The sequence below is a fragment of the Amyelois transitella genome, chromosome 28 (genome assembly GCF_032362555.1).
Source record: "Amyelois transitella isolate CPQ chromosome 28, ilAmyTran1.1, whole genome shotgun sequence".
NCBI classification, from domain to species: Eukaryota; Metazoa; Arthropoda; class Insecta; order Lepidoptera; family Pyralidae; genus Amyelois; species Amyelois transitella.
Genome location: NC_083531.1, coordinates 3,937,702 through 3,954,019, shown reverse-complemented (window position 1 = coordinate 3,954,019; position 16,318 = coordinate 3,937,702). Strand labels below are relative to the sequence as shown.

At 35.3% G+C, this 16,318-nt stretch overlaps 1 protein-coding gene across 1 annotated transcript; it reads left to right on the top strand.

The window, feature by feature from the left end:
* Positions 1-205: 205 nt before the first annotated feature.
* LOC106139477 (uncharacterized) lies at positions 206-15,127 on the top strand. The gene is made up of 5 exons (XM_013340933.2): positions 206-332; positions 1,093-1,257; positions 9,878-10,018; positions 13,576-13,746; positions 14,626-15,127. The coding sequence occupies exons 1-5, from the start codon at positions 206-208 to the stop codon at positions 14,700-14,702; spliced, it is 681 nt and encodes a 226-aa protein (XP_013196387.1). The 3' UTR covers positions 14,703-15,127.
* The last annotated feature ends 1,191 nt before the right edge of the window (positions 15,128-16,318 follow it).

Sequence of the window (16,318 nt, the reverse complement as noted above, 5' to 3'; positions counted from 1 at the left end):
TCCCACAAAGTAGAATGTTACATTCACTAGCAACATTAGGTAAACAAACAAAGCTTTGAATTACCATCACTAAGCACACAAAACAAAAAACAATTTCGCATAACCGAGCACCGTTTTCAATTGACATAATTGGCGTTATTTCAACACCATAGACAAAACTTAATCATACGTAATTACAGTGACAATGTGGTGCAAATGTATAATAATGACTCTTTTAACCGTAATTCTGGCTGTGTGGCTGAATATTCAGTCGACCGAAGCCTTCGGAATATCGTCGTTCGGAAAAGCGAACACAGACCCGCCAAAACCGCCCACAACGACGCCAGCGCCGGGTAAGATTTACTATTTAGCGGGAAAAGCTTCTCATACAATATCATACACGAACATTATTTGAAGGCGATATCAATCATTTTGATGGCCGCCACCAACGCTAGAGATTAGAGTTGCAATGTATTGGGAAGACGTGCAATTTGAATGTGTCAGTTAGATTTGGTGAGATCATTTTTTTTTTCTTTGTCATTGCACGTCTTTGTAGAGTCACGTTAGATGATAATTGTTTAGTAAATGTTGGTTATTCGTTTTGCCATTTCTGGTCAAGTGAGTATTTCTAGTACATCATTTAAAAATGAAGACGTAAAAAGAAATCAAAAAATTAATTAATTAAATGGTTTGACATTTAAAATGAAAATAGGTTCTTGAACTATAAACTTGTCTTTATTTAAAAAAAAAACCTACTAAAATGACGCCTATTAAAGCGCCAACTAACACCACATCTTGAAAATGCGCGAATAAAAACATTGTTCGTATAAAAAAAATCATAAATTTCAAATTGAGGTTAATAATATTATCTACGTAAAAACATGGCGGTTCGGTACAATTTCCGTGTCTTATTTAATCAATTTGTTAAAAACAAATAAATCATTATTTAAAGGAATAAAACGTTCTTTGACACGAATTAACAAAGTTATATTTTTAATACGAAACGACACATATTCAAATTAAAATTGGAATACTTTCATAACCCGAATTCCGAATTTGAACATCGAATAAAACCGACAAAGAATGCAAATTTGCACGTCTCACAAATAATAGAAAATGATACTTTTTTGCGAATCGAGATGTGGTGCAAGCGGCAAGCGGCGTCAGCCTTCGTATCCTTGATACTGGCTGGGTTGACTGGGGTGTCGTATGAAGCCCTCACCACCTTTGGCAAGAGCCAAGATCCACCGAAAGAAATAGCACCTACGACTCCACCAGGTAAGTTTTTTTTTATGACATACGTACGTGCGTGCTGGCCGCTATTAAAGTGTGTTTAACAGATGTTTTTAAATCATATATTTTATATTTTCTAAATTTAGAACAAAATGTCATAACATACCTATTTATTTGTTACCAGTTAAAAAAAAATGTGTTTTTATTTTCTAAATAAAAAGAATACAACTTTGAAGATAATAGATTTGAAAGAATAATCAAAGCATTATTATTTTGCTAAATTTTAAAAGCTACAACTTAATATTGTTTTCAGGTAAATTTTCATGGAGTAAAACAAAAATAATTAACATTTTCTGACGCCATAATGTCACACTGCACTCACATAATGTAAAATACTGAGCACTTAAATTTTATTCTTGTAGAAAAAAAAATTATATTCTCATTTCACTATTTTCATCTCTTTTGTCACAGTTCGTTTTTTATATCGTCACTAAATACTATTATAAATTACATTTAATGCAAAAACTCATATTTTGAATGTACCTAATTATTCCTTACTCATCTCACTGGAGCACGAGGTGCGCCTATGACTCCTGGATTGGGTGAGTCAGGTTTTTACACGAAGCGACTCCTATCTAACCTCCGCAACCTTTGCAGGGGAACCTAACCTATATTGGAACACTAGACATATAGCAAAGATGTGGTACTTGTATCAAATAGCAGGTGCCCATCGGCGCAACATTTGTCTACAATAAATCTTGTAAACTCAATCTTAGAAAAATATTGCCAACATAATGCTTTAGTAGTTATATAATTAAAAAAAACCTGTATTGGAACATAGTTAGACATTCAGTTGACTGTGCTTCTTCACAATGTTTTCCCTCACCGTAAGAGCTTGCATTCAAACTAATGTACGTAATTTACTAAGAAAAATGTAATTGGTACAAGTATCAGTGGGAACCTGTTAATGGCTTATTGTCTAATGTTATACTTATAGTTTGTTATGTACAGCAGTTTATTTTCACTAAATATAAATAAACTAGCTTTTACCCGTACGATTTTAGCGCCACCTAACAAAAAATAGACGTAATAAGCGCCACCAAAAAAATTTTGACAGTTTTTTCGCAAATCCTACGGAAACTTTATTTTTGTCGTAATGAAAGGAACCCTATGTCTTTCTCCAGACTCTTAATTATATATACGTGATATTTTAAGTAGATTAATTCAGTATATAATCTATGAGGTAACAAACAAATAAGTTTTCTTTCCAATTTTTAACATTAGTTTTGATAGGTGCCGTGTGGTTCCCGGCATCAATACAAAAAAGAATAGGACCTCTTTCCCATGGATGACTTAAAAAGCGACTAAGATGGGCTAGCAACCTGTCAGTATTTGAATCTCAATACTATGATTAATTTATTTATACAACTGCACGTTTTCTTTCAGTCTTTTTGAGTCTTTTGTCTCCGCCTTAACAATATTATATCCATTTTACCGTAACTATTGTACTTACCTGTTTGTAAATCATTTTGATATATTGCGTCCAGAAACTGTAATTTTCCTCGTGTTATAACAACTTAATAATAGAAATCCATCATTTTCACTTGGCATTTATAAATGGAGTTACATCGTACTGTTAGTGTGACAATATACTGTTGTAGAGCGCGCTCTTATGGTTAAAAGCGAGTTGAAATATGTATTTTAACGGACAGTCTTGAAAAGACTGATGAGGCGATGTTCAGCTTTTAATGATGGATTAGAGATTTAAATAGTGACAGGTTGTTAGCCCATCTCTCTCGTGAATCTCAAGCTTATCAGCCTTTCCCTTAGCCACCTTTTAAAAAGTTTCCAATCCAAATATGTATGTAGCGGGAGCGATGTTTCGGCTCGACCGCCACCAAAGGGAAGATCTTCCGCCAGGCTAGGTGTTATGCATGGGGAACCGCGCGACAGACGATGTTGTGTCGGAGGTTGTATTTATGCTCCAATCCGTGAAATCTTTGTAATCGCGATTTAGATTATTCGCTGCTATTGGCTGAGCGCGTCAATTTCTTCGCGATGATTGACAGTTGTTGTGTGATTGGATGTTGTGACGTGCGGCGTATAGATGTCGCCACATGTATATACGGGCTGTCAACTGTTTAGTGCAGATGACTGATTGTCGCCTCCAAACCCAAAAGTCCCTGGTTTGATTATTGATCAAGTTATGGTGAAAAAAGAACTCTTTCTGATTGGCCTGGATCTTCGAAGTGTATTTATTTAAGATTCTTTTTTTAATTTTAGTATCGTTGATTTAGTATACCATAACACATGTCACGATCTTACTTTTAGGCTCAGTCTGCGTAATTTACCTCGTATACATTTATTTATTTACGGAATGTAAATTTACCGGTATGAAAAATGCCCGAATGTCATTCTCAGTATTCATAACTAATTATGTGTGTGCTAAATTCTATGAAAGTTAAATAAGAACTCACAAATTGTCGCATTTATAATATACATACATATGGTCACGTCTATATCCCTTGCGGGGTAGACAGAGCCAACATTCTTGAAAAGATTGAATGGCCACGTTCAGCTATTTGGCTTAATGATAGAATTGAGATTCAAATAGTGACAGATTGCTAGCCCATCGCCTAAAAGAAGAATCCCTTGTTCGTAAGCTTATCCCTTAGTCGTCTTTTACGACGTCCATGGGAAAGAGATGGAGTGGTCCTATTCTTTTTTTATTGGTGCCGTGTGGTTCCCGGCACCAATACAAAAAATATAATATTCATGTTATTAATCGCGTGCACTCTATATACGTGTAGGTACTCTTTGTATTAACTTCGTCAGGTTACTGACTTATATTGATCTTTTAAAAATAACTTTTGGTAGTAGAAGCTTAAATTTTGATATCTAAACTTCCATGGTAGTTAAGTAGAAAGAAAACCTTTAAATAATTCTATAGCGCGAGCGATGTTTCGGGCGTCTTCCTGCAGGCTGATGTGATGCCTGGGGAACCGCGCGACAGACTATGTTGTGTCGGAGGTTATATTGATGCTCCAATTCGTATGTCGTTTGAAATGTCGCCATAGATTCTTCGCTATTTCTTTGCTGCTTATAGTTGCAGCGTGATGTTATATAGCCTAAAGGCTTCCTCGATAAATGGTCTATTCAACACAAAAAGATTTTTTCAATTCGAACAAGTAGTTCCTGAGATAAGCGCGTTCAAACAAACAAACAAAAAAAACAAACTCTTCAGCTTTATAATATTAGTATAGATGCGTGGCGTAGCGCTGCGTAGCACGGCTATGACACAACAAGTCTCTAAGTAACTTACTGATACACTGCGCTAGATATTCCTATGCGTGGCGTAGCGCTGCGTAGCACGGCTACGACACGGCAAGTCTCTAAGTAAAATACTGATACACTGCGCTAGATATTCCTATGCGTGGCGTAGCGCTGCGTAGCACGGCTACGACAGAGCAAGTCACTAAGTAACTTACTGATATACTGCGCTAGATATTCCTATGCATGGCGTAACGCTGCGTAGCGCTGCGTAGCACTGCTACGACGCACCAAGTCACTCCTACACTTAAGTAGATAGATAAAACTCTTTATTGCACCATAAGAGTAAAACATACAAAACAACACAAAGCAGATATAGATACTGCTATACTGCGCTAGATATTCCTATGCGTGGGGTAGCGCTGCGTAGCGCTGCGTAGCACGGCTATGACACAGCAAGTCTCTAAGTAACTTACTGATATATTGCGCTAGATATTTCTATGCGTGGCGAAGCTAGCTAGAAGCAAGCTCACTGCAAAAATAAGTTTACTACACATATAATAATATACATTAAAAACTAAAATAAATCTATGCATACGCCCATTAAACGCTTCCGGAAACGACACATCACATTCTCATTGTTCCTACATTTAGTAAATCGAAATTGAATAAAAAAGGAATTTTAACAAATTCCCCAACATTTCCTCTAGAATATATTATCTGTATCGATCCGCCATCTTGGAACGTGTATTCAAATGAGGCAATTAACTTTATGTTACGCGTTAAAGTGTTTTCTTTCAAATTAAACTTTTTTGTGCCGTGTGGTTCCCGGCACCAATAGAAAAAAGAATGGGACCACTCCGTTTCTTTCCTGTGGATATCGTAAAAGCTGACTTAAGGATAGGCTAGCAACCTGTCACTGTCTGTCTGTATGTCACTGTCTTCAATAATTTCATATGAATATTACTACGAGCTATAATAATACTATGAAAGCGAGCAAACCCTGATAAATTACTAGTCAACCGAAGACAATAATTCGCAATGTCTTTTGCCTACATTTATGCAAATTATTAAAAAGTCAAGGCGACCGGTAAACAGTTCAGATTTACTGCCCGCATTGTTTATTATATTTGTGCCAAGAAAATCCTACCAATAAATAATATTAAAAAGGCGAAAGTTTGTTAGTATGTATGTAAAGTAAAAAGCATTTATTTGAAAAAAAAAACCATTACAAAAACACAAGAATACACGTTTAAAAGATAATGATAATGGTATACCCGAAAGGGTATCCCCTCAGCATAATGCTGTATGTAGTTATGGATGTTTGTTACTCTTTCACGCATATCCTACTGAACCGATTACGATGAAATTTGGTATGTAGGTAGTTGAAGATACAGAATTTCTAAAAACCTCTTTAGTGTTCTCCTACACTCCCTAAAGGACATACATGCCAAATTTCAGTTTTCAATTTCAACTGTTCAACAAATCTGTCAGTCAGTGACAGATTTATTTATAGAAACAATATTCTATTGATTGATTGATTACAGAACCATAGACACGAAACAAAATGAATAGAAGTATTGTATTCCATGACAATAAGTGATACAGTGTCTATGACAAAAGATGGCCGACGATTGATATAAAATGATTTATCGATACGATCACGCGAAGCAAGATAGGTACTAAAGACGCTATACTACGAATGCTATAAGTTTTTGCTTGTGTAGGAATATAAAAATTCTTTTTTAGGCTTTCACTAGTCCTAAAGGGATTGGTATTTTCATGAGATTAACTGAACTTAATCTACTTACGTTATTAAATTTCAAGAGAAAGTTACAATTAAATAGATACGTAAGTATTTTATTATAACAATGCATTTCGTTGTAATAAAAAAAATAAAAAGGCCATGGCTTTGCTCCACTTTCTAAATATAAATCGTATAATGCACAACTATTTCACAAAAAAAGCTAAACTTGACATTTAAACAAAATGGAGGCTCGACATAAGTACCTACACCACACCTAACCAAACACGAACAAATTATCATAATAATTTTAATTCGAAACCCAAGAAATAAAAGTAAGAATGCAGCAAATTATTGTTTCAGAGTTCTCAAATTGCATTTTTAAACGGCGCAATTTTTCTATGTGATATATATTTATTGTTGTGTAAATTGACTACGAAATGTCACGCGAACTTAAATGGCGGGAACGTTATTTTTTTAAATTGACTTTTATTGAGTTTACAAAAAAGGTATAGGTATATTAAAAATAAGCCTTTTACGCGGGAATACTTTAGCCATTATAAAGAACTTCATAAACATATGAATCTGTAATTTAATTGACTGGACGATAATAAAATCGATGTTTTTTTATTAACTCGTCACAGATCTATGTAGGCCTCATTAGTACCAATGCTGCCCTATTTCCCTTAATTAACTACTCCCTAATCTAAACGAAATATATTACGCACAAAACACGTTCATGGTAACCCCATGGTAACCCACTTCCATTCTTCAAACAAAGATGGCTGTCAGATAAAACTCGGAAGCAAGCTAGATTTACACCTTACTATTACGAGCCAATTTACGTTGACCTTTCTCACTCTATACCTCACATAGAATCACCTTGAAACTATGTTATATAGGGCAATCGAGGGTTCCACATAAACTAGCCACTGTTTCCCGCCACTGCGCTGCCGTGCCGGACACGCCGCTATCTGTTGCAATTTGAATTTTAAATTAGAATGCTTCGAACTTTTTAAATTTATGTCCAATGGCACTCAACCTAAGGTTGTAATTGGACGTTGTGACATTTATAGTTTTTTTAGTATTCCGGAACATGGCCAAGGAATTCGTTTTTAAATGCCAGGATTTTAAACGATTTAAATATTAGTTATTTTGTTGAAGTTTAATCTGTGCACATACTTTTGAAACAAAAAGTTTGTTTTGTAATCAAATGCCAAATTTCTTATTACGCACACATATATTACAAGGGTATTTATCCTTTATATGGTAGACAAAGCCAGACTCAGGTTTGCAACACTCAAAGGGCCTGTTTAACTGGATGTCTATAAGTAACTGTATCAGAAATAAAACTATTACATTTTTACTAGTAAGATTCCTTGAAAAGCAAATGGTATAGCTATCTTTTTTCGGTATGAAGAAAATTTACATAATACCTACCACACGCTAAGTTCATATCATTGGATACAATATTTTGCGTACCTATTGATTCTTACATTTGATGAAGACTACAAGAAGCAAAAGACAAATATATTGATTAATTTTTTATACTATGCAAAGCCGTACAAAGCATTAGCAAGATTGTTGAAAAATGCCATTTAGAAAGAGATAATATATTTACTTGCTTACATTTCAATAAGAGCGTCAGTGGTTGAATGGTTAAGGTGCCTTGTCAAAACGCGGCCGCGCATAAAGGCACCGGTTCGAATCCTACCGCGGCCATGTACCTATAACTATTTTTGGAATCATGTACAAGAGGTTGATGACTTGATGATTGATTATACGGTGAGGTAATCGTCCATCTATCCAATCCATCATTAATCTTGAGAAAAACTGCACATTCAGGCAACTGGATGTGTAACCATATGATCCAATACGGGTTAGGTTCCCGTGCAAAGGTTACGGAGGTGAGTCGCTTCGTGTAGAAACCTGACTCATCCAATCCAGGATCCATGTTCAAAGGCTTACCCCGGGCTCCCTCTCCCCTCTGGGAGAAACGCTTCTCTAAGCGAGGATGCAACCGGGACTAAAGCCAGGAGGAAGACATAATAAGTCTGCTTTCATTCATCTTGACAATTCATGTAAGCCTTTTCTATTCCTGTTACTTGATTCTTAGGAGGACGCAGGCAAGTTATTATGTGGTGTAACTTTCTACAGATTATCTACAAATTTAGCTTCTTCAAACAGGGTAAGAAAGGTGAGAGGGAGATGACTATTGTGTTGTGTTTGTGACCTATACATATTTAATTGTTATAAACTTATTGGTAAGCGGCGGAACTGAGAAGAAATACTCTGTTTCTTTCTTTTAAATGTTTTTAACATTCAACAGAAAGAGAACATATCCTTTTTCTTTCAATACATTACATACATATGGTCACGTCTATATCCCTTGTGGGGTAGACAGGGCCAACAGTCTCGAAAAGACTGATAGACCACGCTCAGCTATTTGGCTTAATGATAGAATTGAGATTCAAATAATGACAGGTTGCTAGCTCATCGCCTAAAAAAAGAATCCCAAGTTTGTAAGCCTATCCCTTAGTCGCCTTTTACGACATCCATGGGGAAAAGATGGAGTGGTCCTATTCTTTTTTGTACTGGTGCCGGGATCCACACGGCACCCTTTTTTAACCCATATCGCAGGTTACCTCATTATATTTTCCTTCACCGTGGTAAGTCGAATCCCGGCCAGGGCATGATCAGATAAGAACTTTTTCTGATTGTCCTGGGTCTTGGATGTTTATCTATATAAGTATTTATTATAAAATAAAGGATCGTTGATTTAGTATCTCGTAACACAAGTCTCGAACTTACTTCGAGGCTAACTCAATATGTGTAATTTGTCCCGTACATATTTATATTAATCTTTAGTTATGCATAACTCTAACCATTACATACACATTTTGACGTGACAACGTCTTATAATTCGATTGAGCCCGCTGTACGCACGAAAAAACATGACTCATGCGGCGTTACCTCGCTCTGAGGCGTTCCATGTAAGGCTGAAGTGCGAGCGAGAGCGCGGAACGAGCGACAAAGAGGCACAATCGGCCTTCGCGTTCGGCAGCGTATACCTCCTTCTCTATACACATACAAATCTAATAAATAAATGAAATTTAAATTTTCTTTTGAAAAATGCTACCATTCCATCAGTATTTTCTTAAGACATATATATTTTTTACTAGTAATAAATTCAATCTAAACTGTTATTAAAGTATAAAGTTTAAAAATTAACAAATTAAATCAAAATTGTTTTATATAAGTAAAATAATTACATAGCAATACTCACCGAGTTGCTATGATACGAACAAAATTATATATCCTATCAAATTGCACGAGGGAAATTTTTTTTTCGTACTTTCTGAAATATGAACCGATATTTTTCTTTTAACGTTTTTAAATATCCTTTAGATGAGTACACTTAACAGTTAAATTTATGCAGTTGTTTTAAATGTCACCCTGTATATGACTCATACATACATATGTTCACGTCTATATCCCTTGCGGGGTAGACTATATGACTCATAGTTGGCAAATAAACGTTTGAATTTGAAATTTTTAAGACGTTGTCACGTTCAACTATCGTCATCAAACCGATTTTACAGACAACCAATTTTCTTTTTTTTTTATTAACCCTCAATTTTCCACTTCCAGCTCGCCCGTGCTCCAGACAAGCCGAATGTGCAGGTATTAGCAGCAGCTCTTGCGTGAGAACGCACTACGACCCGGCCACGAGATGCCTTTGCGGTGACAACTCCTCACCCGTGAACGGCCAGTGCGAGTCTCAGGCTAAAAGTGAGTGTGGATCTGTGGAAACCTTTAATCTACTTATCTGAAAGTGCCGTGTGGTACCCGGCACCAATAGAATAGGATCACTCCATATCTTTCCCATGGATGTCGTATAAGGCGATTGATGAAAAAACTGAGAAAAGAAGAATCCCAAGTATATACTTTGGATTCTTCTTTTAGGCAATGGGCTAGCAACCTGTCACTGTATACCCCGCAAGGGATAGGTATAGACGTGATTATATATATGTATGTATAGTTCTCGTTTAATGCATACATATAATCATGTCTATTTCCCATGCGGGGTAGACAGACCCAACGGTCAACGTGGCCTATCAGTCCTTTCAAGACTGCTGGCTCTGTCTACCCCGTAAGGGATATAGACGTGACTATATGTATGTATGTACATTATGTAACCTATCATTCATCATCTCGACATGACCAAAACCGTCTAAGCATTCCTTATCCCTTTTCCCAACAACAATTCTCAACCTTTCGATTTGAACTTCAACCCCCATTATTCACGAATTTCCGGATTCTCTAGAAAGAGAAAACATAATTAACATACGAGCGAAAGAGACGCACGATCGACCTTTGACTTTACGCACGCAATGCTTATATTTTTGGTAAAAATAAATGCGTTCACGAATATTCGACTACCGAGGTAGTAGCGAAGGAAACTTTGTGCCAGTTTCTTCTTTTCCCGTGCAAAATGTAAAAGTCAATCAAGGGAAAGACTAATTAACTAAGGACTGTGCTTGCAACCTGTCACTGTTTGAATCTCAATTCTATCACTAAGCTGTACAGCTGAACGTGTTTCTTTCAGTCTTGTGTTTCTTTCAGTCTTTTAGAGTTTGTTAGTTCTGTCTACCTCGTTAGGGATAAGGACGTGATAGTGTGTATCTAAGAACAAAGTGAAGGGCTGACTAGTCATTTAAACTAGGAAATTACATACATACACACATAGGTACATAAAATCACGCCTCTTTTCCACGATTTGTAAGCATATCCCTTAGTCGCCTGTTACGACATCCATGGGAAAGAGATGGAGTGGTCTTTTTCTTTTTTTTGTATTCGTGTCGGGAACCACACGGCACTAACAAAAAAATAATATATTGTAAAGGTCAATTATAATGAAAGGTATACAGTAACCTTTGACCGTATCTCGTTCGATTATCAGGAATATTTTCATAATTAACATATAAAATAACGAAGATTAATGTTTACAAATTTTCGTGCACAAAACTCGTGAATATGCACGCGAGAAAGCTTTGATAAAGGAAAATCTATACTAATATTATAAAGCTGAAGAGTTTGTTTGTTTGAACGCTTTAATCTCAGGAACTACTGGTTCGAATTGAAAAATTATTTTTGTGTTGAATAGACCATTTATCGCGGAAGGTTTTACGCTACATAACATCACGCTGCAACATTTAGGAGCGAAGAAATAATGGAAAAGGTGAAAAAACGGGGAATGTTATTAATCCTTGAGGGCTTCAATAATGCCCAAAATAAATTTTCCACGCGGACGAAGTCGCGGGCACAGCTAGTATATTATAAATGGAGTGTAATGTTCAGGTATATCTATATGTCGTATTCTCGGTCTATGTGGTAGTGCGCTTGTCTGTGACACAATAGGTCCCAGATTCGAATCCCTGCCAGGGCATGAAAAGGAATAAACTTCTTTGTTTGGCCTGGGTCTTGGATATTTTTCTATATAAATTATTATATTATCGCTAGGTTAGGTATCTCGTTATACAAGTCTTGAACTTACTTCAAGGTATTTTTATATTTCAGCTATAAATTACATACATACATATGATCACGAATCACTTACGGGGTAGACAGAGTCTTGAAGTCTTGAAAAGACACAAAGGCCACTTTCAGCTATAGGTAAGGCTTAATGTTGGAAATAAAATTCAAAGAGCGACAGGTTGCTAGCCCATGATAGAAGAATCCCAAGTTTAGAAGCCTATCTCTTTATCGCCTTTCTTAATGCCAGGAAGAACACGGTACAGCTGAATAGAATTATTATATTATAAATATCCTTATATCCTACAAATATTATAAATGCGAAAGTTTGTGAGTATGTCAGGATATCAGTATGGATGTTTGTTACTCTTTCACGCAAAAACTACTGAACCGATTACGATGAAATTTGGTATGTAGTTAGCCGAAGACCCAGAATAACATATAGGCTACTTTTTATCCCGGAGTTCCCGCGGGATTGATTGTTAAGTAATGATAACGGTTCTACGCGGATGTAGTCGCGGGCGGCCTCCAATAATAATATAATACACATTCACCTTGCACCTTTCGACTGGCGTGCGGGTTATCAAAGCTCAGAGTTTGAGAAACACTAATTAGACCGCTTTCGTGCGCGCAAGAAATAATACTGGCATTTACACTGATAACATCGGCTAGCTAGTTATTTAGAAAGAAAAAAAAAAGAAAACGAAACCACAGATTATGAAGTTATTTGGAAAGAGAATTAAAAAATTACATGCATGCATGAACGGGTTAGAATTATAAGCTAGCAGAATTGAATATGTATTGAATTTGTATTAAACATAACCGTATGGGTTTGTGGCGTGCCGTTTAAATTAAGAAAACGAAGAACGATGTCTGCGCGCGCAAGACGCCGCTTCAGAGAACATCGCCGAGCCGATCGGTCACTCCACATATAGCTCTTGTTCAAATCGCATGTTGTCGCTTTTCTATATTAAACATTTATATATATTTTTAGTTTCATTTTGTTAGAAGGTTGTGAAAGTAAACATTAATTCGAGCCTTCTACAGGATATTTCTATACATATAATAAAACAGTATTAAAACAATATTTGGTCTGTACATTTAGTATTTTTGACTGAAATATACACTTAGAATGAATGATAGAGAGCAAAAAAATTTGTTTTTTACCTTTTTCTCTGTCTGTCTGTAGGTATGTATGATCACGCTTATCTCCGAAAGTACTGAACCGATTTAAAACTTTCACCAATTGCTTTGTTTTAACTCAGAAAACATTTAAGTATGTTTCATCAAAATCGGTTCACTAAAAAAAAGTTATCGTCATTTGATGATGAACTCAAGGTTACGCGCAGCAGTATAAAATATACACCTACAACAGAACTGACCTTTCAATTTTTTAAGACTGTTGGCTTTGTCTACCCCGCAAGGGATATAGACGTGATTCTATGTAGATATGTATGTACATACGTACATTTAATTTTTTTGTTTTTTTATATAGGTTTTACGCCGACATTATTAACAATTTATAAATAATATTACAATTATTTCGTTTATTTAAACACTAGAGGCCGCCCGCGACTTCGTCCGCATGGAAACCCTATCAATCCCGCGGGAACTCTGGGATAAAAAGTAGCCTATGTGTTATTCTGGGTCTTCAGCTACCTACATACCAAATTTCATGGTAATCGGTTCAGTAGTTTTTGCGTGAAAGAGTAACAAACATCCATACAAACTTTCGCCTTTATAATAGTAGTAGGATAATGCAAGTAAAATGTACAACAGGTTTTAACGCATGAATGTATTAAATCTGATTACAGGTCTATACCACGTGTGCTCGAACAGCGACGAATGTAACGAGGGTCTCATCTGCGGAGCCCCCAATGTGACCAGCGCATCCCCGCCACACATGAAAGTATTCTCGCCGCAAGACAAAATATGCCTGTGCGACTCCGAAAACGGATTTAAAGAGAAAGATCATACGTGCAGCGGTAAGTGATTGTATTTTCAGTATATAAATTGATGGCCTCTGTGGCGCAGCGGGAGTACGCTTGTCTTTAACACCGGAGGTCCTGGGTTCGAATCCCGGCCAGAGCAAAATGGGGGTATAATTAACTTTTTCTGATTGGCCTGGGTCTTGGATGTTTATCTATATAGAAGTATTTATTATAAAATATGGTGGTATCGTTGAGTTAGTATCTCGTAACACCAAACAAGTCTCGAACTTACTTCGAGGCTAACTCAATCTATGTATGTAATTTGTCCCGTATATATTTATTTACATACAATACACATAATCACGTTTATACCCTCAAATAAGATCCCATATTTATTATTATTAAAAAAATTATGACAATTATTTTTCTTGTTTGATCATTTTTTTTTAAAACAAAGTTATAAACAATTTTTTCTCTGTCACTATGTATGCGACAATCTCGGAAAGTTGTGGACAGATTTCGTCCCTGTTTGAATTGTTGTAAAGGGGTTTTCTGAAGAAGGTTTATATCTTTAAATGAATCCCGTGCGAAGTGGGGGCGAGTCGCTAGTTAAGAATAAATGTATTTTGATGACTCTTTTTTATTTAAAAACATGTAAGTAGTGGTGATGATGGGAACTTCATTTTTTAAAGAGATTTAATTTAATTTCTAAAGCGATTATACATGACACAAATCACCTCTTACCTGGAGGGCAAGCAGAGACCACATCTTTCCACTTGCCACGATCCCTGCACACTTCTTTCGCTTCTTCCACATTCGGTTTCGTGTAGGTACTCTTGACCTGACCTTTTGCTAGAACGTCTCTTATTTGATCAAGGTAAAGCGATTATCCTATTCTTAATTATGATAATTCACTCATGCTAATGATTTCAGATGCTGACATTCTGAAAACCTCGATGTTCGCCATTTTCGTCGTAGTCTGCATCAGAAATTCCGTTTTAAGTTATTAAGAATAATTATATCATAAGATTACGAGCCTTTCTTATTTTTCAACTTTGTTTTAAGTAAAATGATTTATTTCAATGAGGGCAGCACTGCGCCGTTGAAAAATGTGAAACGGCTCGGTCATTTATTCATCCGTTTGAATCAATATTCTGTTTTATTAATTTAATATGTTATTGTTTTATGAAAGAAGACGCGGGCACATCACTACTTATAGCGCCATCTTGTATCAAATAGTAGAAATAAGAAAGCATTCGCAACCTGCTTGTAGAGCCATTTCAACATAAAGTTAGCGACTACTAGGAAATATTTATAAGTGAAATTCAATCCATACTTTCTCGACCAAAATTGAAATTTTGCACAGATAATATCATAATATCAGAAGTGTTAAGAAGTAGTTTTTTCGTTGCTTTCATAATTTATGTAAAATTAAAATAATCCTACATAGTAATTTATAGGTGCGTTTTTAATAGTAACAGTTTAGCGTGCTTGAAGTAAGTTTTCTTAAAACTAAACTGAAAATAACATTTTAAGCTAACTATGAAAATTATTTTAAAAATATGTTATGTCTAATGAAAAAAGAGAAAGAATGAGAAAAATAAAGAATATGGGAAAGAGGCGTGATTTTATGTATGTATGTATGTTATGTCTATACCTTCTAATTCTACATAACCTTAAAACTGCATTATCGCAAATAAATCACTTATATAGTTCTCTACAACTTAGATGCACAAATATTGAAATATAATGTTACCTGAATATTGATTATCAGATTTTCTAAAAAAAAATGTTATAAGAATTCTAAAAGATATTTCAACCGTTTGTCGAAAAAATGGTAGGTATTCTATTAAGTGCATTAGTAAAATAAGTATATTTATAAACTAATATGAATAGCACCTGCTTTGCGAATAATTATAATCATTTAAATGTAGTAAATTGCTATTTTTTTAAATTATTATTCGTTAGTCTTCTTCAAAAGTTTCTTTAAAAGTTGACTTGTGCTGCCATCTGTGATAGGATAATATTAACGAGTGTCTCTCAATTGTAAAATCTTATTAGAATTTTTAATGCACCCACCTTATTTTATAAACTGCCAGTGCAATAATTCGTATTACGAGTCATGGCTTAGTAATTATTGTACACTACACTACTGAATTATTCTAGCTTATAGTTATATTAGCTTTATTAAAAAAGGGCGCCGTTAACTCATGAAAACTAAATGTAAAAAAATCACATTCGACAAAATGATGTAATTTCTCTTTTAGTAGTTACATATTTAGAAAGTGTCAGCACTTTATATTGTTTCTGGTTTAGCTGTATAGAGTAATGTGTTTTGCCAAGCAATGGTTAATGTACCCTAAGTATTATGAAATAGTTCAATATGTTTAAATCAAAAATATATTATATAGCTAGCGTATCTTCTAATCACTTGTAGCGTAAGTTGCCATGATAAAATACGTCCACTCGAGTAATTGTAAATATTTTGTTTATTGTAAATGTAATGGAGCACTATTTACAAAATAAACTTAAAATGGCACTGAAGTTTTACTTAAAATCATTTCCCATCACATTTTCAGCTGTTGGTTTTTGTTCTGGGATTACCAAAAAGAATGTTGTGGCTACT

Coding starts and splice junctions, on each gene's coding strand:
- LOC106139477 (XM_013340933.2), top strand. CDS start 206: ATGACTCTTTTAACCGTAATTCTGGCTGTGTGGCTGAATATTCAGTCG. Junction 333..1,092: donor CACAACGACGCCAGCGCCGG/GTAAGATTTACT, acceptor CACAAATAATAG/AAAATGATACTTTTTTGCGA. Junction 1,258..9,877: donor AGCACCTACGACTCCACCAG/GTAAGTTTTTTT, acceptor TTCCACTTCCAG/CTCGCCCGTGCTCCAGACAA.